This window comes from Arvicanthis niloticus, chromosome 30, assembly GCF_011762505.2.
Source record: "Arvicanthis niloticus isolate mArvNil1 chromosome 30, mArvNil1.pat.X, whole genome shotgun sequence".
Classification (NCBI taxonomy): Eukaryota; Metazoa; Chordata; class Mammalia; order Rodentia; family Muridae; genus Arvicanthis; species Arvicanthis niloticus.
In genome coordinates, this window is record NC_133438.1 from 13,014,914 (window position 1) to 13,033,462 (window position 18,549).

The 18,549-nt window shown below is 37.3% G+C and overlaps 1 protein-coding gene across 1 annotated transcript in view; it reads left to right on the plus strand.

Moving 5' to 3' along the window:
* The window catches only part of Rnf217 (ring finger protein 217), a 116,691-nt gene extending 98,514 nt beyond the window's left edge, over window positions 1-18,177 (plus strand). Inside the window, exons 4-6 of the mRNA XM_076927920.1 lie at window positions 4,971-5,172; window positions 7,349-7,420; window positions 8,492-18,177. Of these exons, the coding sequence (XP_076784035.1) occupies window positions 4,971-5,172; window positions 7,349-7,420; window positions 8,492-8,565 (348 nt within the window). The 3' untranslated portion in view covers window positions 8,566-18,177. The remainder of the gene's footprint in view (window positions 1-4,970; window positions 5,173-7,348; window positions 7,421-8,491) is intronic.
* The last annotated feature ends 372 nt before the right edge of the window (window positions 18,178-18,549 follow it).

Below are 18,549 nucleotides of genomic sequence, written 5' to 3' on the forward strand. Positions count from 1 at the left end.
CAAGGCACGGTAATTATTGCAGAAGAGAAGGTAGGGATGAAACAAGAGGTAATGGCTGATTACAGCCAACTAGCGTATTCTGGATATAACAGGGCACTTAAACATAGGAACAGCTGACAATATACACAATACCTGGGCAAACTCAAGCCAAACTCAGACCGTGCCATTGTAGAAAGGGGAAGTGGGCATGCAGCCCCACCACATAACTGAGGACTTATTGGCAGTTGGAATCTACTAGAAGAGGGAAAGTCATTCTTGGTTTTGTTTTAAGGGCATGGCCCCTGGTACGTCAACCATTCTCCAGTAGATAGCCTCATCAAATCTATTTGTGGGTAGCACAAATTAGACTCAATGGATTTTTTTTTTTTTTAAATAAGGACACTAAGTTGAGCTATTAGGGAAGGAAGGAATGGTTGTGGAAGGAGTTGGGGAGGGAATATGACCAAAACACATCACATGAAATTCTCAAACGAAAGAAAGCTGGCAGAGCAGAAGGCAGCATAGGTAAGCCCATTAGTAACCTCCCTCCACGGGCTCTGCTTCAGTCCCACCTCCAAAGCTCTGACCTGAGTTCTGGCCCTGACTTGCTTCAGAAATAGATTATTCATTACCTGAGAGTGTAAGCCAAATAGATCCTTTCCTCACCAAGTTGTTTTTGATGTGACATGATGTTTGTCACATCAACAGAGATCAGACAGTAGGAGATCGGCCCGTGTGCAGTCCTTACGTCTGTATTGGAAACTACAACAATATTAGATTCCATTCTTCTTAATTCTATTGTACTTAATAGTTGTGATTCTACTTAAGGGATGATTTTTTTCAATTGTTAAAATTAAATGAGGGTTTACAAAGTCGAAATCATATCATGAGACAAAGATTACATTCTCTTTGCCTGTGCAATCACTTCAGAAAAAGGTGTCTCAATAATGACATGTATTTGTTAGAGTTACAGCTCAGAGCTTGAACTACTTCTAGTCTTCCTGAAGTTTTCATCTTCTTTCTTTACTGAGAGGAGAAGTAAAACCACTTGGTTTATTTTTTTTTTTAATAGCTAGCTTCCAAGGAGTTATACAATTTACTAGGTATATTCCTTTGAAGATATGTTTTCCTATTCTAAACTAAACAGATTACTTTGAAGTTTCTTTCCCCACTTGGAATTTCTTTGTCTACTTTTTAAAATGTTCGCCATTGTCCATTTGAATTTAACATTTTGTAGGTCAGTGTTTTCTTAAGTTATAGGCATAGGAAAGAAACAGAGAAGCCAGCGTTTGGGAACAGGTTTCTCTTTACCCTCACATATTACTTACTTTATAATTAGATAAGAATCCTGGGCTTATAACATTTGATTTTGACAGATGAAGACTATCTGAGGGTTTGTACTGAGGGGGGTGAACTGTGGTGTTTAGGACAGTGAGTGAGAACCGGGCATCGTTCATGAGATTTTCTTTAATTTTCTCATAACAGTTACTCTTTTTTCTAATTCATTCTTCCAGATCCCGAACACCATTGGGGGGGGGTATATATATTCTAGCCATTTTTATTTATTTTATGTGTATGAGTATTTGACTTCATATATTTATATGCCATATGGGTGCCTGGTACCTATGGAGGCCAGAACAGGGCATCAGGTCCCTTGGGACTAGATTTACTGATGGTTTTAAGCTGCCAGGTAGGTACTAGAAGTTAACTCTGTTAGCATTCTGTCTAAACTCCACCCCCATAGTTAGCTGGCAACAGCCAGGTATGTGTCTCCCCAGTTACCTGACAACAGCCAGGTAGGCCTGGCCCACTATAAAAGGGGTTGCTTGCCCCCTCCTCCTTCTCTTGATCTCTTGCCTTCTTGCTCCCCCTCTGTCCCCTCCCCCCTTCTTCCTTCCCTTCCCCCCACTCCCCTCTTCACGTGCTCATGACCAGCCTCTACTTCTCTTCCCCCTCCTCCTCCTCCTCCTCCTTCTCTTCCTCCTCCTCCTCCTCCTCCTCCCCTTCATCTTCCTCCTCTTCTTTTTCCTCCTCCTCCTCCTCCTCCTCCTCCTCCTCCTCCTCCTCCTCCTCCTCCTTCTTCTTCTTCTTCTCTCTCTCTTTCTCTGTCTATCTCTCTCTCTCTCTCTCTCTCTCTCTCTCTCTCTCTCTCTCTCTCTCTGCTTTTCTATGTCTCTACACCCCTCCCCATGCCCTGAATAAGCTCTATTCTTCTTGTGGCTGGTCTCTTAAGGGGAGGAGATGCCCAGGCATGTCCCTGCTGAGATATCCCCTTTCCCCACAACTCAACACACACCCATAGAACATATTCTATATCTCTATCTTTTTATAAACACATCAGACCCTGGTTCCTCAGAAAGAGCAGCCAGGTCTTTTAACCACTGAGCCATCTCTCCAGCCTCAAAATTATTTCAAAATAAGAGTTTAGTGGTGCAAAATATCAGTTGGTAACAGTCACAATAACAATTTAGTTCTCTTTTTTTTCTGATTTTTTTAATCTATTTATTTTGTGTATGTGAGTACACTGTAGCTGTCTTCAGACACACTAGAAGAGGGCACCAAATCCCTTTACAGATAGTTATGAGCCACCATGTGATTGCTGGGAATTGAACTCAGGACCTCTAGAAGAGCAGTCAGTGCTCTTAACCACTGAGCCATTTCTCCAGCCGTTTCCTGATTAATAAAGTAAACATTTCTTAATGAAAGATAAAATTTGTACACAGACCTTTGCTGATACAGTTTTTAAATGGGTTGAATGTTTACTAATCCTTTTATTTTTATTCTATCTTTTGACTAAATGAAACCTACACCAAAATTAAAAGTTAAATTCTATTTTTACTTTTTAGGTATTCTGTGAGTGTTTTTATTGAGTTACATATAAATAACCTCAGAAAGATTGGCACTGTTTTATTTTTATATATTGTGTTATATTTAATTTTATATTAATTAATTATGAGATGTTAAAGAAAATAATTACTTCTTTATGTTGTAGGCACAAAAATGTTGTTGTTGTTGTTGTTTTTTTTTTTTTTTCATTTCTGTCTACTACAATGGGACCTTAATATCAAACTCGTATAGTGGCTAGTATCAACCTTTTGTCTTGTGACTTTAAGTGTCAGAGAGGTAACACTGGTATATAAATACTGAATTCCTGAAACAGCTCCCCACATCTGTTATAGATGGAGAGAAGACACTGAGTAGTAATAAAACATGGGGCATTTGTGCCTCATGCGGTGAATCCAGTGGGTTCTGATGCTGAACTGTAGCCACTTGAGTGGTTAGTTTGCTTCTAGGAGAAAGAAAATGATGAGTAGCTCGAACCTGTGACAAGAAATAAAGACATCTACTATAAATGTAATAGTCACCCGTCTTAAAGTTTGATGTTGTAAACTAAACATGGCATTGTTGTCAAGCTGTAGGGTTTTACTTAGCATGTTAGATTTAGTCCACCTTGGAGTTTAGGAGTTCAGAATTCCAAGTTACTTAGCAAATGTTAGTTATGAATACCTCATGCTGACATGAATCTGCATTGTGTCAGTTTATTTCCAGAGTTAAAAAAAAAAAATGTATTTAGTCGTATTCATTACTTTTGCACCACTGGGATCAAACCAGGTTGTACGAACTCTAAGATTTGTTTTGGCTCATGTTTGTAGGGGGTTCAGTCTGTTGTGATTGGAAGGCGTGGCAGAGTAGCTGCATCCATGGCACCAGGAACATGTGGCTAAATCACAACATACCAGAAAATAGAGAGTGCAGCCGGAACCAAGGCCTGCAGTCACCTTCAAAGACCCTCACCTACATCTCACAGCTAGGTCCCACTTCCCCAAAGTTCTGAATCCACATAGAGCTCAGGTATGAATAAGAATGACAGTCACAGGTGCAGTTCAAAGAAGTGGCTTTAGCAGTTGTAGGTTACTAATGACACTGCTGTATCCTCACAAACATTGTTGACTGTAATTTCCATCTTAATGCAGCAGAGCCAGAGTGCTTAGGGGTGGATTTCACAAGTGCCAGGGCCTTGGCCATATGAAGGCTCAGAAATAGTTTAAAACTATGGGGTTTTTTTGTTTTGTTTTGTTTTGTTTTTTTGGTTTTGGTTTGGTCTTTGTTGTGTTTTTTGTTTTGTTTTGTTTTTTAAGACAAGGTCTTATGCAGGCCAAGTTAGTCTTGAATTCTCTCCTAGTGGTGGAAAAAGACCTTGGACTTCCAATTAGTCCTCTTCGTGTTGGCATTACAGGCCCGTACTCAGTTTTTGAGGTGCAATGGATTATTGAATCCGCCTATGCACTGGGCTCCCAGTCCTGGGCTGAGTTATTTCCTAGGGCCATCTGCAGGCTGCATGGCTGTGATCTCATACTTATTGACAAATAGGCCCAAGAAGGGTGATCACTGGACCAGCGACTGAGTTACGAGGGGGCCTTGTATCCATATTTTATTTACAATTCACATCTGTTCTTAAAAGAGGACCCTCAGATAGGCCACACAAAGAGTATCCACTGCTCTGGGGCCAGCATATACAAGGCATATAGCTGTAGAGGGAGAGGTGACCAGGAGCAAGGGTCATCAGCTTTGGGTTAGTAGGGATCCTGAAATAGAACTGCTCACAAGCCCTCGACCACTTACTAACTCTGTGTCCTCGAGGGAAAAGAGTAGAGTTACAAGTGAAATGCATAAGTTGTAGACTCTGACAACAACTTACCTGCTAAGTGTCAAACAACAAACTCTGGCAGCTTTGACTCTTGTTTTAATTATAAAATTCCTAACTACGTTAAAATACTCCCTGGCATGCATTTTCCTAAAGCCACATTATAAGCTCATAATGGTAAAACTAATATTGGGAACCTTATAAATCTGTTTATAAACAAATTGAAATTTTCACTTCAGGGATGCTCGTGAAACTTTTCACTTGGTAAAACTGATATATTTTACTTGACATATTTTACTTTTTAAAGAAGTTAATTGCACCTCCTTCTCTTTGTCTCTTTATCCAGATCCATATCCAGAGGACAGAAGGGTGTGACCATATGACTTGTTCACAGTGTAACACTAATTTTTGCTACCGATGTGGAGAGAGATATCGCCAGCTCCGGTTTTTCGGAGACCACACATCAAACCTCAGTATATTTGGATGCAAATATCGCTACCTCCCAGAGAGACCTCACTTAAGAAGATTAGTTCGGGGGTCAGTCTGTGGTGAGTAGCATACGGTTACTTTTGGGTGCTTTCTTAGGACCCCAGGAAGGGCGATAGCAGGGTCCTTAGCCATGAGAATCTCAAGGGCTTGCTGTGTATCAGGGATTCTAGTAAGTCCTTTACCAAAGAGTAAGACAATCACTCCTTTTGTGAACAAAATTGAAAAGATAAAATTGTTAGTATGGCACTCTTTCATGATCAGTGCTTCCGAAATACTAAGTGAAAGCCAATTGGTGACAGGAAGAATGAACTTAACATATTTATTTTTGTATGGACTTAACAGGTATCTAAACACAAGGATGTGCTGTTGATTCTTTAAATATGTACAGTACAACATGAAATGGGACAATGACGGATAAACACACACACATCCCAAAGAAATAAGCAAATAAAATAGTAAATCTAGAGACACAATCAATGGTTTGCTATCATAGCAGAAATGAAATGAAATTTTAAATTAAAAATGTTTAAATAAGATACAATTTATAGTTGTGAAAAATTATATTTGATTATTGAAAATGACGTCCCAAGAGAATTGTGACTGATCTTGATCCAGTCAAAATCATCTTTAGAAGTAGACCTAACCATGTCCTACACTGTCAAGTTTATTGCTCCTAAAGGGTAGATATATGATCCTTGAACTCAGGGATGGTTGGGAAGAAAAAGTCGGTGCTATTATTACTTGACAGTTGTATTCTATTGCTGTGAAGAAAATGTCTTGGTGGATACTTTAATAGGATATATTACTAAAGAGACTAAGCTGTATGTAAGGACCAAGGAAAGGAAAACAGACTCTTAAAATATGTAATGCTTGGTACTGTATTCTAGATTCTCCCACACAGCTCTATGGATACACAAGCCATTGTTCAATAAGATTTAATATCATTTAACTGAGTTTTGTCATTGATATAAAGCAAAAGAAAAATGTCTGTCTGGGCATTATGTTAAATGGACAATTCATATCTAAATTTCTAGGTATTAAGGAATGTTGTTAAAATTGGTATTTAAAGCTATGCTTTTCCATATCTAGTCATCTCATTCCAGCACTATTTTCTATGAATTAAAAAAGTTTAATTTTTTTCCCTGCCAAAGTCCCAACAAATGGCTGCGTTATCTTTCTCTCATTGGTCAATGATTGTAACTTATAGATGGTATTGGCTGTGTGATTCTTGAGTAGCTGTGTGCCTACTGCAGACTTCCTGTTCCTTACACACTTTGTGACGTTTCGTTTGTACAGTTATGTCAAAAGTCACAGCACAGTAACAAGACATAAGTAACTGTCCGGGTTTTGTCTATGTTGGTGCCTTTCAGAGTCATAGGGATTCCGCTGGTGGCTTCTGGGCTGCAGTTACATGTAACAATGGTGATCATTATCACCGATCAATTATTCATTCAGCAGAGAAGCCGCTGGTGCTGCCAAGCATGCCCTGCCTGCCAGCACGGAGCTGTCTTCCAATGCTTCCTGTTAACATTTGTCTCAGTGATTCACTTGGGTAACTTCCAGCACATCACTGACTCGGTGGGAAGTTTCTTTAGCACTTGTCTTTAGGCATCGCGTTTGGAGTCCAGTCTGTTAGACATTCACATGATTTCCCTCTTTATCTAGCAAGTTAATAAACCATTTTTCTTAGGCCTGGGCCTGGTCAGACACCCTCTTTGGTCCCTACCAGCTCTCTAACTTTGTGAGCTTAATAGATTGTCTGCCAAGTTACTCCATTCTTAACCGTCCAACATTTTGAATATTGAATGTAGAAGGAGCCGGGCGGTGGTGGCACATGCCTTTAATCCCAGCACTTGGGAGGCAGAGGCAGGCGGATTTCTGAGTTCGAGGCCAGCCTGGTCTACAGAGTGAGTTCCAGGACAGCCAGGGCTACACAGAGAAACCCTGTCTGGAAAAACAAAAACAAAACAAAACAAAAAAAAAAAAAAGTTGAAGGAATCTAAAGGAAAAGCATGAAGACTGAGATGTGTCAGTATAAAGGATTATAATCTTTTTTGGTTATAAACAGTAAGGGACCTGTGGGTACTCAGCATATGCTCATGGCTTTGTGGCACTGCATACTGTGTGTCAGGTCTACATGTGTCCTTAATTGTACCGGTGCTCCTGTAAGCATCACTGTAGCTGCTCAGTAACTCAGCAGTGAGAACCTCTAATTCTTACACTTCTGTTTTCCAGCTGGAAAGCTCTTCATCGCGCCTCTCATCCTGGTTTTGGGATTGGCACTAGGGGCCATAGCAGTTGTAATCGGTAAGAAAGATGACATCTTTGAGATTAGGATTCTCCCACAGCAGTAGAGACAGTGTGAGTGTGCGTGTAGTAGCGTGGGTCAGTCAGTGTGTGTGGCTTCTGCTCTGCTTTTTTTCGTGCCGTGTAGTTCAGGGTGACTAAGTCAGAGGAACATGTTTTCTACAGGATGTGTTTATGAGACTTTAATATATGAACATACTGTGGAGCTGTTGAAAACACACATTATTAGATCCTACTGTCACTTTCTAGCACAGTGTGCTGGCTGGACCCATGGGTCTATGTTTCTAAAAAGGTCTCAGATGCTTCTAATGCTGTTCGTTAGCCCATGGGCTACACTTTGAGAAGCATTGCTTTAGAAATTTCAACTTAAATGTTCTGGATAGAAGCTACTTTGATCATTATTCCCTATAGAACATGGGATACCTTTGCTGAATTAAATGATTTTTCCACATGTAAAGTTTTCTGTATAGATAAGGAATGTGTGGGGCAGAGAGAATTACCAAGTGTCTCACACTCAAGTCATCGTAGTCAGCTGGGACTTTGTAGGACAGATGTCATTATCTGTGCTGTCAAGTAGAGGGATTCAAGTCTCACCAAGATCTCAGAATTGTTAGAACTGGGTACCACGTATATGTCCTTAAATAAAATGTTACACCAACCAATAATGAAATGAATATTATAGTGTGCAAATTATAGGATTGTGACAGTAAGGACATGGGCATAAAGCTAAATGGTTTGCTAGAAAACATCGGCTTTGTCTTTTTGTCTTGTTTTTTGTTGTTGTTGGTTGTAGTTAGACTTGTGTGACTGAGGGTGATAAAGGAGACAGGACTACAGGGAACGAGAAAGAATGAAGTCTTATAGAAAATACATCCCATAGTATTTTTATGGTTGTGAACTGTTAATAATGATTGTTGTAAATAGTTTGTATATAAGTAAAATTGGGAAATTTTAAATATATATATATATATATATATGTATACATATATGTATACACAGATACACATATATACATATATACATATCTCAGTGCTTTCCTCTCTAACTGCCTTCTTTTTTTTCAATCCCTAGGTTTATTTGTATTTCCTATATATTGCCTTTGTAAAAAACAGAGAAAGCGCTCACGGACAGGTATGCACTGGTAATCCACAGAGGATTTCATCGGACGTCAGCCGGTACCAGGAGGAGCCATGCAGGATTGTGCACCTGTCTGTGAGTTGGATCCTTCAGCCCACCTAGAGGAACTTGTGCCATCTTGTCTCCTGTGGTTCTCTGCGGGCCACAGTGTCTCTAGCTCACGGTGCACTCCCAACATGGTATCCTGCCCTTTCCCTAAACAATTGCTGCTTTAAAAAAAAATGGTCACTTTCGTTAACTATAGACATTTATATAGTAACTCTGACCTTTGTGGTTCTTGGAAGAAAATATTTTGAGAACAGGGTATCCTCTGATGTGTTTTGAGGACGCCTCACAGGAGTGTTATTTGGATTGTCTGAACCTTGTGCTTCCCCAGGCTGTCTCTGAGACTTGGTATGCATAGCTCAATCCTGCCTGTCTCAACAAACAAAGCCACTTTTCAGAAGGTAAATCAAAGTTCACCAAATGCACCTGTCATCATCTGTAACCCAAATGGTGTCATCATTTTGTTCTTTGGATAGTGTAATTGCTTTAAAAAAAAAAAATCTCAGCACCCAGAAGGAAATTAATGAAACTAAATTAATGAGAAGAACCATGAGTTACTGGTGCGTCTATGTAAGGGTGTGAATGTGTGTATATAAACACGTATTAAACCAGGCTCCATAACTGTGTGCTTGTCTATTTCCATGTCTATATTCATAGAACCTTTCAGCCATGATGGTTATTTTCATGGCCTAACATGGTAATGTACTGAATTAAAGCCAATGTCAACAACAGGTTGTTTCCATGGTAGCTGTCTGTTTCTTGCTCTTTCTATGGTCACACGCACACACAGCGATGTATGCGATGTCACTCTGAGACATACCAAACTCTGTAAACTGATGAAACTGAATGGATGGTTTCAGAAAGTCCCCAAGTTTCCAACTCTTGCTCTTTTCAGATTCCTTGGATTTTGACACACATACTTTAGCCTGTCCTGGGATTATTTAAAAATAATAATAATAAATCTTTTGCTTTGAAGAAAATTGCTTAAACTTTTAATTTAATTTCCATTCTGCTCATTATTTAATTACCACCTTATAATCCTAGATGATTTTGCTTTAGGTCAAGTTTTTAAAAATTATTTAATGTTCTACTCCTGCCCTCTTCTGTCTTTTTTTTTTTATTATTATTTTTATTTTTCCCCAAGTTTTTTTTTTTTTTTTTTTTACAAAAATAAATAATAGTTTGGGAGGGAGGATTTTGCCCGTGTCTATTATCTGGGTGCCATAATTTGTTGATATTTCCTTATAGAGAGAAAAACTTGAAAACAGCTTTTTATGTACATAGTTTCTTCAGAACATAAACTACTTTTGGAACAGGAAGCAAATGAAAATATTTTCAGGAAGTTCTTTTGAGTAAGGAAATGGAATTTAACAGCACAGCTCTATTTCCACCCTTTCATCATCAAGCGTATAAAAACAAAGAAGAGATGCTAAGAAGCCTAAGCTTTCCGTTTATCCCTGAAATCTCAAAATTAGCTGGTTACCATAAATGTAACCGTGTTTGACTTGAAGTAGACACTCACATTCACATGGCGATTTCATGGTTTCAGAAGCCAGTGTGTAAGAGCTTCATACCTCGTGTTTCACTGAAAAAGTTGCGTCTGTGAAGGACAGTCCACATTTAAGCTGGCATGCTCACACTCCTTCTGAGCTGGATAGCCTCTGCTAAGTGGCAAGTTTCTGGCGAGAGGAGTGTGTGTCACTGCTGGCTCCGGAGCTCCATAGTCTAGACTATGGTGTGAGGTAAGGAACAGCGCTCTCTGGTTTCACAGATTCATCTTCCCGTGCCTTCAGCCATCCACCTGGCAAGTGTTTACTGTCCGCTTTAGGTGTGCTGGTCTTAGACCAAAAGAATGAGGACTCCTAGACCAAATACACGTTTCTGCTGTATGGTTGCTTAATCTTTAGAAATTCATCTTTCCTGGACTTGGTCATCAGCCGGGCCAGATGTGAGTAGGACAGATGTGTCTTGTGTGTCGATGAATGCAAATATCTGTATGTCATATGTAACCATAGTCATGTTTGTACACACCTCCTAAGTGAATAGGGACTTTTGGGTCTGAGGTAGTCTGTGTTCTTGGGTTATTGTGCCTGTTGTCTTTGGCCTACTCAGGGATTTTTATTCTAGTCTTTAAATAACTTATCTTTTACAGGTATTTTTGTATAATTTGAAAATTTTTCCAAAATAGGAGTTACAAAGTGGTATTTGTTACCAGGAAAGGCTATTTCATCAGAGGCTGGGAGATTGCACAAAGTGCTGAACAGACATCTCATTTGTAAGTGCATACATTTGTAAAATAGTTGTATGCATTTTTGTCTTTTTAAAGAATATGCAACCACATACACATGTATGTGTGTCCTTTCCATGGTAGTAACTTAAAAGTAATCATTTGTGAATATTTTAGTAAGTCTTAAAAATCTTGAAAGAGTCAGAAAATTTAAAAAAAAAAATTATTTCTGTGTTAGTACCAACTTTGAAAGTAGAACATTAGTAACCTTTAGAGTATATTCTGAAAACTCCTTTACAAAATGAAGTATACATGTTAAGTGTCCTTTTCTCTGTGGCTTGTCCTTATATGTTACCATTGTAAATGTATATGTGTTCCTAAAGAAAATCCAACCATATAGAACTTTAAAATACAAGGTCCTCTACTTATCTACCCCCTGTTTTCCTTTGAGTGACTATCAGTGGTCTGATACTGTCTTTCTAAATGCTTCTTTCCTTCCAGTGTACAAATAAGTGTGTGTATTCTCGGTGTGTGTATGTAAGTACCCTTGTGTGTTAGTTTTCTACAAATAGAATGAATGACATCCTCAGCTCTGTCTCTTTTTCGTGTTTTGAAATATTGGGAAAAATAACTTTCCATTAGTGTTTCTATACATTCGAAAATTGCTGTCTTATTAAACATAAAGCTATGTTTTAACTGACTGGGTTGGATAGGTAGGTAGTTAGTTAGTTGAATGGAAGACAAGGTAGTTTTCACTTGTCACAAACTAAGCATCTAATGCCTCCGTGTATTTTGTCACCTACTATGACTATTTCCATGGGATTTTAAATTTTATTTTTACACAATATTTTTAATAAAGATTTTTAAGATATACTCAGAAAAATGAGACCATAGGAATAATATATTCTAGACCCTATTTGTGAGTCAGCAGTGGAGAGTGGCTAATTTTAAAGCAAAGCATCTTTTGAGAGGCTTTCTCTTTAAAAGATTAGCCAGATGCCTTACCAAAACTTAAAGGAGAAAGTTAATCTGTTCTCAGTGAAGCTAAAACATAGTGAGTTGTCCTTTTGACAGTGTGAAAAGATGAATTGGTCTTCAGATTGCTTCCTTTTAACTTTAGTGCTCCAGCCAAATGGATGGATGTCTAAACCCCCTCCACATCTTCATATGTCTCACTTATGAAAGGTAGGAGAGAAAGGAAAGGCGTCAAACCTGTAACACAGCAACATCCTCTTCCCACTTTTATGGTCCAGCATTTAGCCACTTACCATCTCCTACAAGAACAGATAGGAAAACAATTAAAGATGAGTTAGACATGGTATCTATCTCTCTCCTGTAGGATCAAGATTCAGTGGTACTTCTTGGGGAATGCCCAACTCCGTAGTATCATCCCCAATCCCAGGACCCTGCTTGACTCTTTATCTTTTCATTTCACTGCCCAGATACATGCCCCAGTGTTCCTGCAATACTCCACATGTCTGCAGTCACTGTCTATCCTATGTTAGTTCCAAACAGGTTTTTGTCAACACTTCAGTCACCCACAGAGAAGAGGAGAGACAGGTTGAAGGGAACAGCTCACCCTGGTCTGTGTGGCCTCAGTGATTTTCCTGGCTTCTCTCAGATTTCACTGCATCTGCCAACATATCTCCCCTCCCCAACAGATGAAACTGTTTTAGCAACAGAGATTTATGATGTCTATTTTTTTGATTATTAAAAAAAAAAAAGCTAAATAATTATGAGGTGGCATATAAGTGCAAAACCAAGAAAATCGAACTTTGGATGTTACTTTTATAAGCAAGCTGCAGACCCGTGTTAACATGAGTCCTTCCATGTCAGCGGTTAAAGTTTGTTTCCACTATTGTTTAATGCTAATGTCTGCTATATTTGGTAGCCTTAAAATTGATGCACTTTTCCCCAGTGTCTGTGCCATTTAAATAATTGACTGGTAAAACAGAAGTGACAGAGATGTGGTTTTCAGCAACAAGAGTGGGTTCGTGCCAGCAAATATGTCTAAATGTTTCAAACATGAGGAATCAGAAGCTGAGTACTTAATGTAAAACATTTTTTTTAAATATTATTTGAGTATAAGGCACTCAAATATAGAACTGCTAAAATCTGAGTAATCCTGGAATTTTTTTTTTTTGCAAAAATTTTGCTATGTTTAGAACTCATAGCAAATAATGCTGCTACATAATAATTTCACTTGAATATTTGTTTAAAATATTAATTACTAGTGAAAGTTTTGATTGTATTTAACTGTATGTCAAAGTCCATGAATTCTATACAAGAATTTTTTTTTTTTTTTTTTTACCAGAAACACAATAAATAAAATCGCCGGAGCACATTTTTTTTTCAAATTATAATGTAATTGTACACTTTTCTACAGTTATGGACACTAACTTCCAAGATGACATATTACAATATGTCTCTACAATGATCATATCAATGAAACTAAGACACTTATACAGAAACAGTATTATCAAAACAAAACAAGGACTCCAAACTTGAAAGTGTATTTAAGATTGTATAATGTTACTTTTTGAAAGCAAATCATCAATGGATGGGACTCTCCTGTAACTCTTCCTTTGAGTGTACAACTAAGACTGATTTCAGAGCCACGTGTTATGTAGGACTTCTCTGCATCACTCCGTGCATCTGCAGCTTTAGTTGATGTTATCCAGACGCAACAGACAGAGTTCCAGTAGTGTGAGACTATTGTAATTGTCTATTTGATGACTACTTAAAACATACCTTTACATATACCCTGCACACCCTTATGCATGTTGTCAATTGTACAAGCACGTAATCATGCATATTAGAAATTATATTTTTTTCTTTTGACTAAAAAAGTGACTGTTTTGAGAATAATGACTTAAGATGCAAAAAACATCTTTGAAAAATACATGAAATATTGCCAATGCCTGTTTGAGGGTCATTTTTTATGTCTCTAAAAGATACTTCATTGATTTATTAGGTTATGTGAACTTACTAGCAAAGGCAGTAATGTTCGTTTTTCAACTCCGAGCCGTATGCTCCCACTCTGTTTCTCCTTGTGTACAGCAATACTCCTGTATCTCACCCTCACGTGTCTGTTGTTTTCCAGACTATCTTTACTTCGGCAATTCCCTTCTCATCTTGGCCAAGTGAGGAATAAATTGTCTTAACCATTAGCCCTTTTCACTGTAATGCAATGAAATTATGCCGAAAGGTCCTCGTGACCTGACTGTTCTAGTAAAAGTGTCATTTATCTTTTTTTGTTTGTTAACTGAAATGGATCCAGTGTGCCTGATTCTAGTTAGGAGTTAAGGAACTCTCCCTAGCCCTCTGCCAAGTGAAGTCAGACGAATGAGATGCCAATTGGACCGGGGGGTTAGCGATACTCCAGAGCCAAACGTCAGAAATTCCTGATCACTGGAAGCTTAGTGCAGCGTCTGCATATCTGATGGACGAAAGGCACATGTACATTCACACAACCTGACACATACTCTTTTATCCTTCATCCAAAATAAGTTATAGTTATGATCACTGGTCTTTAAGTAAAAACATCCTCTCGCTTGAACTTGGGTTGGACTTAAACAGAGAAGCAATTGTACATAAGATGCAGCGAACAGTTTGTGCTCCTTGGTTACTATTAGACAGTTTCACAGTCTAAAGTAGATCACCTTTCCTATAGCCGGGACTGGCCCTATTCTAGAGAAACTATTTATCATTTTAAAATAGTCAAAGATTTTAATTGGAATTATACATTAGCCACATTCAAACTGTATTTAGTGTAGTTTTACTGTGTAACAAAGCGTTCAGAGAGCCAGACTCAGCGTTACATGGTCCTAGAAGTCAGAGCCTCATTTCAGGGTCTCCCTTGTGGCTGGCAGGCTGTGCTGCACTTACCGCTCCATTGCTGTGTCATGGGTTCGCCTTTTGGGCAGCTAGGAAAATTGTCTTTAATATTCTTGTTAAATTCTTAATAATGCCAGTTTTTCATTAGTGTTACTTCCTCCGTATCTAAATATATTATTTCAAACAATTAATATCTAAATATCTGATGCACATATCTAATTTTTAGCCTGTAGAAAATTGGCATGTTTTATGTTAAAGAAATTCTAGATACAGTGTCATTACTTTTTATCGGCTGAAGGCAGATCTTTTTCCTAATGGCCATTTTTTTGAAGTTGCATGTGATAACTCCTCAATAGCTAATATTTGTTACGGGCCATTTCATCACAATTAAATTTCCTTAGATAGTGATTTGAAAACTTTATGAAACCTTATGAAAACTTTACTTTTATATGAGATTCAGAATAGTAATTGGTTATATATACATATACATACATACACACACACACACACACACACACAAGCATAGATAGGCACCATCTGTCAAAACAGAAATGATCTGGTACAGATTAGATGTTTATGAAAACTAACAGGCATCCAGGTAGGATGCTTGGAAGGTGGCCCATCCAGGAGCCTTAGGTCTGAGGTTGGCTGGATTTGCTTCTGACTCCTCCTCAGTCCACAGCGGAATCTTTAAATGGGCTGGTTCACTTTACTTTTATATATTTTTTTTCTTGTTTCCTTCTCCCCTGCCCTTTAAAAATTAGTCTGTGATGAAAGGCAGAAGACATTGCGTGGGTGCACTTCTGTAGGTGTCTGCAATAACCGCCGTCCTTGTATCCCTCTCCAGCCCTGGCTTCCCATGACACAATGAATTTAGAGACTTTAATTTAAACCCTGTTCTATAGGACTGCTGACACCTCTGACACCTAATAAAGGCTCTTTTAGCCCCTTGAAGGAGGAAAAAGAAAAACATTGGCACGTTCTTTGCTTATTTAAAACAATTATTAATATACTAATAAGGAGTACATCTTTAAGTGTTAGAGAAATCTAATTAAGACAGCAGCAGGCACACGGCTTTGATCCTACCATTTGTGAGTTCAAGGCCAGCCTGGTCTACATAGTGAATTCCAGGACAGCCAGAGCTACACAGTGAGACTGTCTCACAAACAAACAAATGCCAACAAAACAAAAAAACAGCAGCATACAGATATCATTACATTAACCCATCATTTATTAAGAATCTGTACAGGAGTGCTGGTTGATTGGTCTCTCTTTTAAGCAAATTGTTAAGACATTTTCATGAAAGATATCAATTACTTCTCTTGCAACTTTTAAGGACAGTGACATTATCCATGACTTCTTTATTCAGTGTTAAAAATGCTAAAAAGAAATATTGGGTCTTTAATCTGTTGCTATTGCATATCCAGAAATTTACATTCTAATGAATGATTATCATCTATTTAAATGAGACAATATCTCATTTTAATTATGTTCTCAATAATAATAACAAGGGATAATGGTTTCTTTATCTTAAGGTGGGTGGTTTGCATTACTAATTTGTACCAAGTCTTGTCACTTCTTTTTATTGCACAGTTTAAATTTTTTTGTAAACTTTATAGCCCCTTTCCAAATAATATGTCATAATGTTTTTCATGTTGAAAATATTTCTTTGATTTTTAAAAACGTTTAAACTTTCTGCATTCCAATATTTGTCTTGCTAATTTTGATTTTCATAAAACTTCATGGAAGAAGCCATTTTGAATGTATTTTTAGTAAGTAGCCAGGTAGAAATAACAAAATAGATGTCATTGATACTCTTAATTAATCCTTGAAGAGAAATTGGAAACGGGGGGGGGGGGGAGGAAGAGTTTTATCAAAATTAAAAGATGGAAAAACAAAGGTATCAGAAAGATCTGATTTCTTATATTGTTGAAGAGGTCACCTTCCAGATAAGTGCTTTATACAGCTGTTTCCATAAATTGCACTTAGTGTCTGCTCTAATCACTGCAGTGTTAGTGCACTGATCAGTGAAAAGAAAGATGTCTTGAAGAAAGCAAGAGAAATCAACATTGTTTCCACTATCCAGTAATACCAATGCTACTGTGCACTGCTAAGCCTTCCATATGGTGCTTGTGTGATGATGTAACATTCGTGTTTGTTATTAGTGCCTTATTTCTTTCATGTGACTTTATTTCTTATCAAAAGAGCCATAAATTTCCCGTTAGTAGTGTTCTTTGATCCCTCTATGTAAAGCATGTTAATCATGTGTCGTTATAGATGTGCCTAGTCTGCATTTGCTACTGAATCCACTATGTTGTCTCTAGAATAATAAATTAGCTGTATTTTTCTTAAGTATGTTGTTTATTTTTAAGCTAAAGCAAGAAAATGAATATTAAATACCAGAAATCAAAGTTATTGGAATTAACTTTTATTTTTAAAACACACACACACATACACAAACACACTGACACACAGACACATACACAAACACACACACACACAAAGGCTGAATAAATTGGAAATAATCGGTGAGCTTGTCTGCAGCTCCAGTTATGGTAAAGCCACAAAACTTTACAAATATCATTAAACGTAAATGTAACTATGGCACTTTAAAAATGTATCTATTTATCTACAACTTGACATTGATAATATTCTATCATTAAGTTTCTTATAGATGCAAAAAAAAATGTAGTTGTCACAATTTACACATTATCCATCCACAGTAGACTGTAGCAACTTGAAGCCATTCTGTATATTATTTACTCTTTCATCTCTGTGCCTTTTCTCTTGTGTTATACAAAATGTTGGCTATATTGTGACTGATATGTACATATGTTTATGTATATATCATATATGTGAGAAGTTTAAACATTTATGATAATGGTGATTAAATGATTAAACCAGGGGTGAAGAAAAGACAAAGACATGGGTTATATATGGAAATGTATAAATATTTGACAAAAGGGAAAAAGAATCTGACTGCCAGTCAATACACCCTGCTGGAAATGACCAGGTTTTTTTTTGGTTTTTTTTTTTTTCTGTTTTTAAAGCAATGAAATTTTAAAAATCCATTACCTCAAGAGATTTTAGTGGATATGTTATGTCCATTAAAGGATACGTAGCTTGTTCCTTCTGAATTAGTACTATCTCACTTGTAAAATGCCACACAATTATCAGATCACATAAACTGTGGGGATAAGTCTTTGAAAAGATGGAGTCTAGTTGCAGACTCTCAGTAATGTCCCTATATCCTTTTATTGTGACTTTAAAAACAATCATTATTTTGGGTTTACTGTTTTAAATTGGGAGAGTAATATTAATTATATCAGGTCTCATGGAAGAATATAAAGAGACACTCATTCTACTTGGATGAAACTAATGGAAGTTAAATGATTCCAATTGTCACTGTGTGTAGAGTGTAGATTACTGTGGAGTGCTGTTTACCACATGATGTGTGTGAATGTCACACAGCGTCATCTAGTAATATCTAATAAAAGTTTTCAAAAGAGAAGACTCTTGTCTCTTTTTTCAATAGATTTTGGTTCTAAATAAATTAAAAGGCAAAATCAATCAATATCCACCTATTATAAATTTAGATTATTGGAGTAGTGATTATTCTTCTGACTGAGAGATCTGGATAAACAAAGGAAAATAGAAACCATTACATCAATTATATATATATATATATAATGTTTTGTATATAATAATGTAATATAATATTTTATATATGTCTTTTATACCCTAGCAACTTTTTTCTAGTCCTGTTGCCTAGAATGGGGGCAAAAACAAGATGCGTATGATTTCAATGAAGAATAAAATGGATAAATACAGAGTGATATGTTCATACAATGAACTACTACAGAACAATCAAAATTTTAAAAAA